This window comes from Danio rerio, chromosome 18, assembly GCF_052040795.2.
Source record: "Danio rerio strain M-AB ecotype USA chromosome 18, GRCz13ab, whole genome shotgun sequence".
Lineage (NCBI taxonomy): Eukaryota > Metazoa > Chordata > Actinopteri > Cypriniformes > Danionidae > Danio > Danio rerio.
In genome coordinates, this window is record NC_141038.1 from 33,051,613 (window position 1) to 33,067,613 (window position 16,001).

Sequence of the window (16,001 nt, forward strand, 5' to 3'; positions counted from 1 at the left end):
GAATTTTAGCTTTGTTGTGAATCTTTTGCCGTGCTGTGTTTGTGAATGGTTCTCTTGAATGATTTTTTGACATCTCAGAAATTTCAGTCGGCCCCCATGAGGAAATCACATGGTTGAATCAGAACTATGAAGTGAAACTCAGTGGCTGTTTCTCAATTTCAAGAATGCCGAGAATGGACTAAATGTATCTGCATTTGATGCATCATAGATATCATTCTTGAGTTTTGAGATGATGGTACACAATAATTCTTATAAGACAATAATACAGTTATAACGCAAAAATGCTTAAAGAGCCTATTGTAGGTTAAAAAACTGTTTAAAAAAAAAAAGGTAAAATAGTTTGTGAAAATACTCTATAATACCATAAAATACCATATTAAAATGTTTTACGAAGTGCAAGGGCACAAATTTTAAAGAAAATGTGTCTGTTTTCCCACTTCCGCTTTTTTTTCTAACCACCCAGACAGACGCGCGCTGTTTACAGTGGGGCAGAGGAGCTAATAGCAGAACTGGTTGTTAGTTTTGGCATAATTTATCATCATCGTGGTATATTATTGCGTTTATGGAAACTGCACAAACTCCAGCCTGTCAACAGATCAAGTCCACAAGTTTCCTCTTGCTATTTTGGTTCATGAAATGGGATGAATCCGATAAGAGTGATAGTTGACGCGAACGACAAAAAACACTCCTGAATCAGTCGGAGATGCAGCTCGGTGAGCTCTACACGGTAAGACAACTCGTTTTTCATTTATGTTTGTCAACTTTCAAGTCCGTAAGCATTATATTTTGAGTAATTTGAAGCAACGTGATGTGTTTACTTTGGAGTAGCCGATAGCACGGCTGCTAGCTTGTATTGTTAAGCATATTAAATATACTTTTTTTAAAGCGTGTAAAAATGTACACATATGACAAGACGGCTAGGAGCATCAGTTTGCTAATATAATAAATGTCTTGTATAGTTACAGCGTTGTGACTTTGTTTTGCTTTGGGGTGTGTTTATTAGACTTTGGGAGACAGATGATGACCCGGAGCTGAAGGCTTTCTCTCCACTCGGTCAACTGTGCTTCACTTTGGCTCACAGAGGTTATAACCTCAACTAAGGTAAAGTGGATTTTATATTCGCACATTCGATTAGTGACAGCTTGTGTGACACACTCTCAGTATTGTTTACCTTAGCACTTTTATTATAATGACTGAAATCACACGTAAATATGACTTAAAAACAACATTAGGACTATTAAACTGACAGTGTACAATGTTGTACTTTGATAGTCATTGGCTGCTAACATGATATTAGGGATTAGCAAATAATACTCTTCTGAAATTATATTATTAGGGAGAAAGTCAGAATGTGTGAATATAAAACCAATTTTACCTCAGACATTCACCTCATTCATCGGGTAAAATATTATGACCCCTATCGTGAATTATTTGTGCATGGTATTATTTGATAACAAAAACTAGAAGGGCAAAGAATTACTACAATATTTCTATATAATACAGGCAGGTAAACTCACACTATCTTTGACTTCCTTTTTTTTTTAAATATTGGAAACGTGTAACCATTGACTTCCATATCTGTTTTTCCCACTATAGAAGTCAATGGTTACAGATTTTTAGCTTTCTTCAAAATATCTTGGTTTGTGATCAACAGAAGAAAGTCAATAAGGTTTGAAACCACTTGAGGGAGAGTAAAAATATTCTGTCCTGTCAATGAGGAAAGGCACTTTTTATTCACATATGAGGAATATTCATCTTGTAGAAGAAAAACAAATAACATTCAAAAAATTGAAGTTTGTTCTTACATGCTCAACTTATAATGGGTACAGTCTACTGTATATGTGAGATGGTTTGCAGTTCACTATCCAGGGGTCTGCAAATGTGGTTGGGTTTTCTGTATTGTGTTGTATTAAAAATCATATGGTGAATTTTAAAATATACATTATTAATAAACATGATTTAAACTTTTGCATTATTTCCCCAGAATATATGCATCAGCCCTCACTGCGTGTCTGACGGTGGACTACTGGAGTTCATCACAGGCTCGACGAGAATGCAGAATTGGCCACTACATTTACTCTCCTTTCTAGATCCTTCCAGCGGGTTTACAAGGATGAGGCTGTCGGCATCTTTTTACACAGCATTCACAATTTAACACACATTAAAGACATGATGGTGTGGTACCCACATAAACATTGGCCAACTTACTGAAAAATTATTTTAGGTTTACTTTTAAATGGGTCAGATGATATATTTTCCTTTCAGTATACACACACTCACAGATACTTATACATATATAAAGAGTAAAAATGCTGGGTATTAACACTGCTTATGATTTTGTGCTATATAAATAAAACTTGAACTTGAGTTGCATTTAGAATTTGAACTTGAATTAGGGTTAAAGTTTATTTAATCATAAATGCAGATCAGATCTGTTGATCAAATCTTTGTAAATATTTTATACTATAACAACTGTACTTGTCTTTTTATGGATTGTAGCCTAAATAGGATCTGATACAGATAATCTTATACCCAATGAAAAAAAAGACATATTTAAAAACTTATTTTAATTGTTTTAATATTTGATGTTGCTTTTATTTTAATACAGAAGCTCTGAAAACCTTTTGTAAAATAAAAAAGATTTTCCAGTACCTTGTTTACATGTTTCTGCATTATTCCAGATGTTCTGTGTTATTTGTGTTTTGTATTCACTTATCTACTATTAAAAATAGTGTCAATGTTGCATAACTGTGTTAAATGCTCATTAGTTTCTGTTACTGGTAAGTATTAATACTTATAGATGATCAATACTAGCTTTGCTGTTGCCAGATAAGATTTTGTTATCTTACATATCATTCTGTAAGCCAACAATGGCCTCACCATAATCCTGCTTTGTTCTCCCTCACAAAAGAGTTAAATTACACTTCTCAGACTGCTGTTCTGTCTGCTGGTCTGTCCACAGGCTTATAATTGTATGGCTGTGGTCTGTCGTTTGTGTGAGTCTCTCAGAATATCTTATCTCGGCATCCAAACGTGCACCACGATCAGTTGTCTTCATAGTGTTTATATGCGCAAACTCCCTGGTCCTACGTCACTTCCGGTCTGGCGATTCAAACGCGGAAGTAAATTTCCGTTACTTAAAACGACTCCAAACGGCTTAATAATAAACTTTAACATTTATTTTAAAGAAAATCTAATTCTTACTTTACTCTTACACACATTGTCTCACTGGGGTGTCTAACCTACAATATGCTCTTTAAGAATGCATATTGACAAACAGCCAGTGTCTGTGCACTTGCACAAAAATAACATGCACAAAGAAACAGATGGACACACACACTTCCATGTTCATGGGGGTTCACTGCTACAACATTAATTTATATATTCCAGAATACACCAAAATAATTAAAAGTGTATAATATTCTGTCCATGTATATTGTGGGACACAGATTTCATTAGGAAAACATATTTGTTAGTTGTACATTTCAATTTCTTTCTTTTCACTGAGCTCCACACTCTTTCCCATTGGGTGGCATAAAAACACCATATGCTTGTTTACCCACCAACATTAAACATAAAAGAAGTAGGTGTTAAATGTTTGTTTCATACGCACTGTGTGAGCCGTCTTGCTCAAAGTACATGACTCCTGAGAGTTACATTTACATCGTATTGCAATCATCCTGTACACTGCGAGTTGATATGATGCTAAAACTGCAAAAAAGTTGCACAGTGTATGCCTCCATCGTGTATGTTGTATGCACATTATTACAAAAAATGGTCTTCTTGATCATCTTCTGGAGACATAGTAGGATCATGAACAGAAGTTTTTTTTTTTTTTTACGCTTATTTGGATGAGCAATTCCATTCAAATTTGATCCACCTTGTCTTCAATGGCTCAATGTGGATTTATATCTGATTAGACTCCGGATATGCCTGGGTGACATTCTCTTCAGTACAATGGCGGACTGTATAATACTTGCTCATGGTGGTTTTATGCTAAAACATCTAATGTCAAGAGTAATTTGTGGGGCCTTTGCTAATGTGATGTCACAAAGCACACATTTTGAAAACGGCACATAGGGAGTGAACGTTTATAATTTGTAGAGATGTATAAGTGGGCAGATTTTTATAGGGTGGTTGTGCACACACTACCATCATACAATTATTTTCAAATAATAGATTATTCGCCTTTGAATAAAAGAAAAAGTAGAATAATACATAATAGAAAACTGACCTATAGATGCTCAAATGTTTTAAGAAAGTGTTCCAAAAGTGATTTCTGCATTATAGTTCCTCTTTCAATTTACCATTATAGCTTTGGTTTGTACTGATTTTCACCAAGTTGGAAAGATTGACACTTTATAATTACCTTTCTTGGTTTGAATGGTCCTTTACACTGAAGGAAACATCTGATAAATCTACAGATTTTATTCTGAAAATGTAAAAGTATGACAACATTGATTTGTGTGCCAGGTCGCATTAGATGCAAGAGGATGTGTAACAAAACGGCAAACTGTAATGAGATTACAGAAGTGGTGACTGCTGTATCATTTCCTGAAGTTGCAGACTCGGTCTACTTTTTTAAATTGTTAGTATGAAGTCTTTATAGGAGTTGTATGTGACAACATGCTGTACAGTGACTTCTATGCAGGTCAGTCCAAATTGAATACTATTTGTACCTACCAGAGCATTATTTTTGAAAACTAAAAAATGGATAAATAAAATGAATATAATCATTTATAATTTATATTACTAAAGCTCAATGTGTTGCTTTTCTTCGTGTTCTTGTTCTTCTTCTTCTTATTATTATTGATATTATTTGTTTTGTTTAAAGCAAACCAGACTTTTAAAATTTAATTATTGTGGAACCCATGTGGTGGTGTTTTGTGTGTGCATGTGAATTTGGGATTGACCCCTTTATCAAGGATGTTATAAGAAAAGGCGTATCCATAATACTTGGTTTGCCTTTTGAGTAATTGGTGTTAAGTGATAATGAATATTTGACTCTCTGCTTGGAAGGTAGTTTTGGCAAATATATTCCTTAATAAACTTTCCATAAAACTTTTCATTGTTCAAACTTCAAAAGGAAATGAGAATAGCAAGATCAAGGTACTTTCCCGCAATCATTGGCAAGATTCACAGAACTCTTTTTACCATTTTTAATGCTGTTGTAAATCCAACTGTATGTGTGCTCCCAGATGTGTCAAAAACCAGGTGTGATGATTTTCTCAGATTTTTTATTAACAAGATCAGTAATTTCCGATTGGGGATTTCCTCATTATGCCTTTGACCCTTCTGTTGCCTCAGTATGCTCTGCTGTTTTTAACCAGTTTAAACCAACTACTTTTATACAGCTTAAAGAAATAGTGTGTCAGTTAAAGCTGTCTGGTTCTTCCACTGATGCTCTTCCACCATACTTATTAAAGCAAGTTTTTGAGACAGTGGGTCACTATATTGCAGTGATGGTAAATCAATGTATTAACACTGGTAATGTACCTGATGTTTTAAAACATGCCTCTGTAAATCCTTTGCTGAAGCAACCAAACTTAGATCCATCTGTTTTAGCCAATTATAGGTCCATTTCAAATCTGTCTTTTATTACAAAGCAATTGCAAAGATTTTTAGATAATTATAAAATCTTTGAGGTCTTTGGGCCCTATTATACACCCGGCGCAGCGCAAGGCATGACGCAGTAGTCTTTTGGTAGTTTAAGCTTGGCGCAAGAGTCGTTTTGAGGCGTTGCGCTATGCTGTTTAAATAGCAAATGCATTAGCGCTCATCTTTGCGCCCATAGGCGTTCTGGTCTAAAAAGGAAGGCGTTCTGAGGCGGACCGCTGGCGCGTTGCTATTTTGAGAAACTATAAAAGATTTTTCATTAGACCAAAACTAACCCGGTCTAAACTCCGGCGCAGAGTTGTGCCTTGCTTACGCACTGCTTAATACGCACAAGAGAGCAATAGGCAAATATCTTTACATATGAAAAAATGTAAATATTAAGGATATATATAGGATATAATAAGAATAGATGTAGAATATAAATATAAAGGATTAAAATATTATAAAACATATTATTTTCTAGCCTACATAAATATGAAAAACCACTGCTTTTATGTCTTCTTCATCTCGGGAGGCTTTTTTCAGTTCATTCATAACAATTTGCCTTTGTATAATATTATTATTAGCAGTATTATTTATTATATCCATATGTATATTTGTTTTATTAAAAAAAAGCTTAGATTTGCCCACCTGTCAGGTTTTAGACCATATGGGGCAAAGCATGTGTTTTAGGACATAACTCAGGTTTTTGAGCACATTTTGCTATTATTATTCATTTATTCGTTTGCTGGAAATTACAACTAAATTTAGAAATAGTTTTGAAACGAATATTTGCGCTTAACAAACAAAAGTATTTAATTATAGACTAATTGATATCTGTGCGTAAAGGTTTCCCTATCCAAGAGCGAAAGTGATCCATTATCTCTCATTCTCACGCAGTAGATGCTCTGTTTAACAGTTTTCTGTTAAAAAACTGTTAACTGTTTGCTTGTGAAATGCTAATTTTTTCCACTTAGACTTACTTTACGTCCTGTAAATAGCTTATGCGCTCTTGGCGTGACGCAGCTGACTCTTAAAGGGAATGGGAGATGAGACTCTAATTGGTTTATTCTTAAAACACACCTATAACTCATTAAGAATATAAACTCAACCTTTTTAGACCATGCGCCGAAGCGCAAGGCAGATTTCCCGTCCTTAAATTAGCAAAAACGCGTCCTGACACGCCCTGAAAGCGTTTGCGCCCTGCGTTTTGCGTTTTGCGCATAGACCGTCAAAATAGAGCCCTTTCAGTCAGGTTTTAGAAAATTTTATTCAACTGAGACTGCACTTGTGAAAGTTTTATATGAAATTTTATTATCTGATGATGCTGGAGATTGTGCTGTGCTTGTGCTCTTAAGTGCTGCATTTGACACAGTAGACCATGCCATCTTGCTTGGCAATTGCTTTAAGCATTGTGTAGGTATAAAAGGAAATGTCCTGGATTGGTTTTAATCTTATCTTTTTAATTACAGTTTTAAAGTCACCATTTGTGAACATCCATTTTTTTTTTTTTTTTTTTGGTAAAGGCAACCTTTTTGTCATGTGCTGTTGCCCAGGGAACTATTATTATCCCTGTTCTTTTTTTTCTTATATGTGCTTCTGCTGGGTTTTATTTTTAGAAAACGTGGTCTGTCTTTTCTCTGTTATGCAGATGACACTTAAATTAACCTGCCGTTAAAACTAAGTTAAAGTGGGTTGGAGACTCTTATGTCTTGCCTGGCGGGTGTGCAAGCCTGGTTGTCTTTGAACTTTCTAGATTTTAATGAGAGTAAAACTGAAAAAATTGTGTTCAGCCCGACAAATTATTCTAGGACACCACCAGGAAATCTTAATAAATCAAGTTTTTCTGTGAAGCCTTGGGTAAAAAATCTGGGTGTTATCTTTGATGATGGCTTGAGATTTGATTAACAGAAAAGCCTGCTTTTTTCAGCTTCGACTCATAAAAACATTCAAACCTATTCTATTTAGTCTTACGCTCTTTTCTAACAAGAGACTGTTATGCATCCCAAAGTCCAGATTGAAATGCATGGGTCACCGGGCTTTCGCAGTAGCTGGTCCTATCTTGTGGAATGCTCTGCCCCTCTGTATTAGGTCTATATCACCTGTTTGTTTTTAAATCTAGGTTGAAAACTTACCTTTTTGATTTGCCATTTTATCAGTGAGAATTGTTTGTTTTAGCTAAAATAATTATCAGTGAGAATTGTTTGTTTTTGCTATAATTTTATATCTTTCTCTTTGTAATTTGTGTTGCGCAGCACATTGGTCAACCTTTGGTTGTGTTTAATTGTGCTATGTAAATAAAATGACCTCGACATAAATAATTTTTTTTAAAGTTTATATAAAAAAAAAAACATATTTCAAAATATTTCACAGTAGAGTTAACAATTTACTCTTCAACTGTTTATTACAGTGCATCCAGAATGTATTCATAGCACTTCACTTTTTCCACATTTTTTTATGTTACAGACTTATTCCTAAATGGATAAAATTAATTATGACATAACATAATGACAAAGTGAAAAAGGATTTTTTGATAATGTTTCAAATTTATATATATATATATATATATATATATATATATATATATATATATTAGGGTTGGGCATCTAAGCTATAATGCCGATCCGATACGCATCTCGATACAAAGAATACGATCCGATATATTAGCGATACATTTGTGACATATTGCGATGCAACACGATACGATTCACACCAATATCACGATACAATGCGATAATTCAGCAACTAATTAGATCAAGTTTATGAGATTGTGAAAGAGGATGCTGTGCCATTGAATGAGTTTGATTATTTATTAACCAAGCAAAACCAAGACTTTTTAAACAAACTTTTCTCTCAGAGCCAGAGTGTCAGTTTACAGTAGAAGGCCATTTTAGAACATATAGCACATACTATTTAAGTATTTTCAAGATAAACAGAATGTATAAGTGCAATATATATTAAAAAATTATATATTTGCACTCTTTTAACATGAAGGTTTACCATTGCACAGCAAGAATTGTGATTTAACTTTTCAACTATGAAAACAAGTTTTACAAAGATATTTTGCCACTGAATATTAAAAACTTAAGGTTGTGAACTAGCAGTGTTGTGCTGCTTTGAAACATCACTGTCACTGTAAGCAACAGGCTAATAAAAATATAATTAAATACAAATTAACAGGAGGAGGTGTTTAAAACCTTCGTTCTCCGTGACACTAGGCTGAATATCTTTGCAGACGAACAATGCAATAACATCCGTAATTGGCGTAGAGCGCACAAAACTGTTGCGCATGGAAAAAACTTGCAATGCTTTTCTCACCCCTTTTGGAGCTGGTAGCTACAGTTGAAGCAGAGCAGGAAGCCGGGGATGCAGGAACACTGGAAGATGCTTCCACAACAACACCGTGGCGCCGCTTCAAGTGAGATTACAGATTAGTCGTACTGCCCGTGTATTTTACAGATGCTCGGCACATTTTGCAAATTGCATCTGTCCTGTCAAGTCGTCCATCCTTAAATCCATAATTTTGCCATACTTTAGATTTAGAACTCAGTGGGGAATAAAATGTTTGTTTTGCTTCTCCCACTTTCTGAGGGCGCACCACTAGCTTCATCCGCACACCTGTTACACTGAGTTGTAGTGTAAGTGTACACATCCGCAAGTCCGTTGCTAAGGCATACTTTATGTAGGTCGATTAAATTATGCGCCAAAAACAGGTTGACAACACTTGTTAATAAATAAAAAATACATTCTATATAAAAAATATAAGATGTATCTTGGAAAAACCGATGCATCTCACAAAAACCGATGCATCTCGATTTGCTTCCAAAATTTCATTCATCCTCTGCTGCTCTACCGATGCACTCGCATAGTGCACGCGCATGACCGCATATCGATACATATCGGTTAATCTTCCCATCCCTAATATAAATAAATATATATATATATATATATATATATATATATATATATATATATATATATATATATATATATATATATATATAAACAACTTAAAAGTAGGGCCGCTCGATTTTGGGAAAAATCATAATCACGATTATTTCGGTCATAATTGTAATCACAATCATTCAAAACGATTATTAGCTGAAGTCAAAATTATTAGTGCTCCTGAGAATAAAAAAAAAAAAGATGTTTAACAGAGTAAGGAATTTTAAAAGTATTTCCTATAATATTTTTTCTTCTAGGCTTATTTGTTTTATTTTGGCTTGAATAAAAGCAGTTTTTAATATTTTGAAACCCATTTTAACGCAAATATTAATAGCCCCCTTAAGCAATATATATTTTTAGATTGTCTGCAGAAGAAAGTACTGTTATACAATGTCTTGCCTAATTACCCTAATAAAGCCTTTGAATCACACTTTGAATCTGAATGCTTGTATTTTGAAAAAATATTTAGTGAAATATTATGAACTGGAGTCATAGCAAAGATAAAAGAAATCAGTAATTTGAAATGAGATATTAAAACTATTGTAACAGAAATTAGCTCATTTTATGAATATTAATAATCAACAATAACGGTTTATTCTTAATTATTAATATTCCGGCTTAAGCTTCAGTCAATTTGGTCAAACAAACATATGATTGTATATTAGATTAGATTCGATTAGATTCAACTTTATTGTCATTACACATGTACAAGTACAATGCAACGAAAGGCAGTTTAGGTCTAACCAGCAGTGCAATAGCAGCAAGTGCAGGATACAGGAATAAGTTATAAAGTGCAGTTATAGAAAAACTATGGTGATATTTACAGATGGATGTACTATCAAAATTATATACAGGTTGGATAAGCTATGAACAGATTTACAATATATGAATATATGTGCAGGTTGCTATTAATAGTCCGTAGTGTGCAGATAAATAAACATGATTACAAGTGTATATGTTACAATATATGAATATATGTACAGGGATAGATGAACATGATTACAAGTGTATATGTTACAATATATGAATATATGTACAGGTTGCTATTAATAATCAGTAGTATGGAGATAAATAAGCATGATTACAAGTGTATATGTATGGTGGGTGTGTACATAATTACAAATGTCCATATGCAGTGGATATGTACAGTTCAATAAGTAAACAGTTCAATGTGGTGCAGTGAATATGTGCAAATTTTAAATGTGCAAATGTTAAACAGTGCAGTTATTGCGAGGAGTTTAAGTTAGAGGAGAGTGGGGGTGTATTTGGGGGGCAAAAGAGTCTGTGTGGGGCAGAGTTCAGGAGGGAGACAGCTCTGGGGAAAAAGCTGTTCCTCAGTCTACTGGTTTTTGTCCGGGGAAGCCTGAAGCGCCTGCCGGAGGGCAGGAGAGAAAACTGTCTGTAAGCAGTGTGAAAGGTGTCCTTCAGAATACTGCGTGCTCGGCGCAAACAGTGTTTCTTCTGGATGTCCTCTATGGCTGGCAGTGTGGTCCCTGTGATGCGTTGGGCAGTTTTCACCACCCGCTGCAGTGCCTTACGCTCAGCAACAGAGCAGCTTCCATACCAGACTGTGACACAGTTTGTTAGGATGCTCTCTATTGTGCAGCGGTAGAAGTTCACCAAGACGGCTGATGAAAGCTGGTTCTTCTTCAGTTGCCTTAAGAAGAATAGGCACTGGTGAGCCTTCTTGTTCAGGCTGGAGGTGTTGGTGGTCCAGGAAAGGTCCTTTGAGATGTGGGTCCCCAGGAACTTAAAGGATGAGACAGGCTCAACGGCCATCCCATTGATGTGGATGGGATCATGTGAGCCTGTTCGTCCCTTTCTGAAGTCCACAATTAGCTCCTTGGTCTTGTTGGTGTTAAGGAGCAGATTATTGTCAGTTCACCAAGTGGCCAGATGCTGTATCTCCTCCCTGTAGGCAGTCTCATTATTGTTGCTGATTAGACCAATCACTGTGGTGTCATCTGCAAATTTGATGATGGTGTTGGATCTATTAACAGGCCTACAGTCAACGGTAAAAAGGGAGTGGAGGAAAGGGCTTAGCACACAGCCCTGTGGTACACCAGTGTTGAGTCTGACGGTGGTGGAGCAGATGTGACCTGATCTAACATTCTGTGGTCTGTTAGTCAGAAAGTCCATAATCCAGTTGCAGAGTGATGTGTCGATATCCAGGTCTTTTAGTTTGATCAGTAACTTGGAGGGTATGACAGTGTTGAATGCTGAGCTGAAGTCCACAAACAGCATTCGTGCATAAGTGTTTTTATTGTCCAGGTGTGTGAGTACAGAGTGCAGTGCTATAGAGACTGCATCATCTGTGCTCCTGTTGCCACGGTAGGCAAACTGATGTGGGTCGAGTGTGGATGGCAGAGAGTCTTTTAGATGTGCCAGGACCAACCGCTCGAAACACTTCATGATGATGGGTGTGAGTGCTACAGGCCGGTAGTCATTCAGGCATGTTGGGCTGGAGTGTTTGGGCATTGGCACAATAGAGGTGGTTTTAAAGCATGTTGGCACAGCTGCTAGGTGGAGCGGCAGGTTGAAAATGTCTGTGAATACCCCAGCGAGCTGTTCCGCACATGCTTTGAGGACACGCCCAGGAATACCGTCTGGTCCAGCAGCCTTACGCACATTGATACGACTTAGTGCCGTGTGTACTTCTGAGGAGGTGAGTGTGATAGGTGAGTGGTCGGTGAAGGAAGTGATCCTGGTGTAGGGTTCTTTATTGTCTCTATCAAAGCAGGCATAAAAGTCATTTAGCTCATTCAGGAAGGAGACGCCTGTGGCTATGGGTGTGGACTGGCTGGGTTTGTAATTGGTGATGGCCTGGATGCCCTGCCACATGCGCCGAGGATCAGAGTTGGAAAAGTGCTCCTTTAGTTTTAGCTTGTAGCAGTGCTTGGCCTTTTTGATGCCCCTCTTCAGATTAGCCCTGGAAGTGCTGTAGGCCTGTGCATCCCTTGATCTGAAGGCAGTGTTGCGTGCCTTCAGCAGGAGGCGCACCTCCTTGTTCATCCATGGCTTCTGATTCGGGTATGTGGTGATTTGTTTCTGGGTTGTAACACTGTCTATGGTGGTGTTGATGTATTCCAGAACAGAAGAAGTGTAACTGTCAATGTCTGTGTGAGAGCCATGTGTGGCCTGGGAAGCAAACATACCCCAGTCTGTGTGTTGAAACCTGTCCTGGAGTGTGGAGTCTGCCCCCGCTGGCCACACTTTGATGGTCCTTACTGATGGCTTCACACGGTATATGATCCTGCCCGCGCGACCGAGCAGATTCTCAGATTATGAATATTAATTATCAACAATAACGAATTATTATTAATCATTAATATTCCAGATCAATTTATTGTTAATTTGACCAAACAAACCTAAGCAGAGCGGCTCTTCCGAGCGGACACGGTAATGATCTATTCATTTTGAAAAAGGGAATTTAATTGCTACTTCTTGTGAAGTAAATTAATCATTTATAAGTTTTAATCAACTTATAACAGCTAGGCAGGGGAATCTGTATTTCAGTGACATTTTCTGGTGAGGCAAACAATACAATTCATTTGATTTATAATGGGATTTATTGACTAGTCGGACAGATAACGAACAAACGCACGGACATACATTAAACATAGAACAAAGGTAAACCACGTGGAGTGGTCGGGTCTATACAGGTCTAGAGAACACGTAACAACAAAGAGAAATAGTAAAGCGAGGAAATAGAGATTTCAGATAAAGAGTGGCAAAACTTTCAGTTCCACACGCACCCTTAAGGCTCACCAAGATTATAAAAAACACCTTTTTGATAAAAGGGGCACAGCTCATTCCCATAACTAAAAATACCTGGACTTTCATGTCTGGAGGTCTCTCTCTTTATGCAAGTCTCTTCCTGATGAAACTCCTTTGATGTCCTTCTTGATGCGTTGAGTTTGTAATACAGTTCGGATGAACACGATCGCAAACTTTGAACTGAGTTTACTTTGCCAAAAAATAAGAAAAGCGTGGCTGGGAAAGTCCATGCGGCGTAGAAGAGCCGCGTGGCCCTCCAAGGGGCCACCTTTGATGGGTTCTTTGTTTGGATTTCTCTACAGATGTTGGGGATCAGTCTGGTTATACCTGCGGGTCACGTGACAACCTGTTCAGCATTCTCGACCAATGATTTAAGGACAAAGTTTGAGCGCGAAACCTCTCTTTGTCTCTAGGCTGTTCGTATGCAAATTTTGGGTCCTCCCGCAGCCTAAGGACGGTTTTTAATTCAGGGCATTAAAAAAATGCAGGCCGTGCCCATTATTATCATGCTCTATGCACCATGTGTTGTAAAATGTCCAGGGCATTGTTTTGACACCAAACACAAGTACATCAACATAATTCCCATATCCTTACATCATTGATGCTTTTTAAAAGCCTGAAAGTACGAATGTGTATAGTCTATATCAGGGATTGTACACATTACAAAAGTTAAATGTAATTAAACAAGAGATTTGGGTTCTAAATGTCTTTGTTTAATTTTTGAGGAATGTCTTTTGTCTGTGAGTAGAACGCTGACTAAAGATGTTTTTTTTCTCTTATCTTATCTGCCATGTTCTTTTGAAGTTGGCAGAGAGTTATTTAGGACGATTCTGTGAAGTCTTCCAGACTCGTTAACTTGTCACCAGGAATTTCTAAGCCAGACTTTTCGTCACCAAGTGATTTGAATTGTCCTGGAGATTAAACCCAGACCGTTTTCATGGAATGTTAAATGGAATGTTTACCTTCAGCATATATGTTACAATATATATGTTACCAGTTATGTTACACTATTATGTTCAGAAATACGTTGAAAAAATCTTCTTTCCATTTAACAGAAATTGGGGAGGAAAAAGGTTGCTAAAATTCAAGAGGGCTAATATTTCTGACTTCAACTGCATATATACTGTACAGTTATTTTCCACAAAGAAAAGAGAAATAAATATAATAGAATAAAAGCATGAAACAAACGGTGCTTTAAGCATCTTCACCGTAAGAAAAAACACTTTAGCTACAAAAGTCCTTAAGTCAAGAGCAGTGAGAGATTTTCTCGTTGTTTGATTAATGATAAAAATTAAGTTCAGTTCAGTTCAGTTTAGCTCAGTTCAGTGTGATTTGAAATCATTACTGAGAGTCCAAACACTGAAGAGCAAATTCATCGATGCTCTACCAATCCTGAACCATGCGAGCCAGTGGCGACAGCGGCGAGGGAAAAAAAACTTCACCTGATAGGAGTGAAGAAAAAAAACCTTGAGAGAACCAGACTCAGTTGGGAACAACCATTTTAATTTCTCCCCTGGCCAAAAGTCTTGTACAGAGCTTCAGTCACCGTGGTGGAGGCTGGAAGATGGCCTCAGCAAAGACTCGTCTGTCCCTGGAGCGTCGCTGGAATCAGACTCATGTTCTCCACTCCCCACTATTAAAGCGATCACGTAAATGACTTTAGTTATGTGCGCTCTGCTTGTCTGTGTGCGCGAATGAGACCAAATGCTGACTGCATGCTTCTGTGTGTGCGCGCCACACACACACATAAGCGGTCTTTCGCGCTTTTAAGAGCAACAATGTGTACAAGTGGAAAGGGGTGGTATATGATGCAATAATTGTTTATCTCGATTAATGGTTTTTCATAATCGTTAGAAGCCAAAATCGAAATCGGATTTTCGATTAATTGCACAGCCCTACTTAAAAGTCACATATAATTAAGTTTTCACAGCCTCTGAATTGAGCTCCCCAGTACATTCTGTTTCCATTGATCATTCTTGTGTCAGCAGCTTAATTGGAGTTCACCTGTGATAAATTCAATTGATTGGACATGATTTGAAAAGGCATACACCTGTCTATATAAGGTCCCAGGGTTGACAAACCAAGCATGAAGAAAAAGGAATTGTCGTTAGACCTCCGAGACCGGATTGTCTCGAGGGACAAGGCTGGGGAAGGTTACAGAAAATTTTCTGCTGCCCTGAATGTTTCATTGATCACAGTGGCTTTCATCATCTATGAGTGGAAGATGTTTGGAACCACCAGGACACTTCCTAGACCTTGCCAGCCATCTAAGCTGAGTGATCGGGGGAGAAGGGCCTTAGTCAGGGAAGTGATCAAGAGGTGATCTGTCTGAGCTCCAGCGTTCTTCTGTGGAGAGAAGAGAACCTTACAGAAGGACAACTATCTGTGCAGCAATCCACCAATCAGACCTGTATGGTAGAGTGGCCAGGCGAAAGCCACTCCACACCTGAAATTTGCCAAAAGGCATCTGAAGGACTCTCAGATTATAAGAAAAATAAATTCTCATGTCTGATGGGACTTAAATTAAACTCTTTAGAGAGACTGCCAGGCGTTACATTTGGATTAAACCAGGCATCGCTCATCACCAGGCTAATACCATCGCTACAGTAAAGCAGGGTGGTTGTCGTTTCCAGTCAAAGTGAACAAAATCGTCACTCCTGATAATCTGGCGCCAAATATCATAA

At 37.2% G+C, this 16,001-nt stretch overlaps 1 protein-coding gene and 3 long non-coding RNA genes across 18 annotated transcripts in view; 2 read left to right on the plus strand and 2 right to left on the minus strand.

Moving 5' to 3' along the window:
* The window catches only part of LOC137488296 (uncharacterized), a 724,224-nt gene that overhangs the window by 567,345 nt on the left and 140,878 nt on the right, over positions 1–16,001 (minus strand). The window lies entirely within an intron of this gene.
* The window catches only part of def8 (differentially expressed in FDCP 8 homolog), a 181,020-nt gene that overhangs the window by 63,806 nt on the left and 101,213 nt on the right, over positions 1–16,001 (plus strand). For 5 of the 15 annotated variants that reach the window (XM_087291916.1, XM_087291924.1, XM_087291919.1 and 2 more), the window contains exon 1: positions 4,592–4,651. The exons of the other annotated variants lie outside the window; for them this stretch is intronic. In XM_087291916.1, coding sequence (XP_087148042.1) covers positions 4,627–4,651 — 25 coding nt within the window. In that variant the 5' untranslated portion in view covers positions 4,592–4,626. Of the gene's footprint in view, positions 1–4,591; positions 4,652–16,001 lie in introns of those variants that run through there. 15 annotated transcript variants of the gene reach the window in all.
* LOC141378848 (uncharacterized) lies at positions 466–2,651 on the plus strand. The gene is made up of 3 exons (XR_015515035.1): positions 466–727; positions 1,004–1,101; positions 1,985–2,651. It is a non-coding gene; the product is annotated as an uncharacterized LOC141378848 (long non-coding RNA).
* Positions 1,701–2,982, minus strand: LOC147839771 (uncharacterized). Its single transcript, XR_015515080.1, has 2 exons — positions 2,795–2,982; positions 1,701–2,667 (listed from the first exon to the last, which is right to left on the minus strand). It is a non-coding gene; the product is annotated as an uncharacterized LOC147839771 (long non-coding RNA).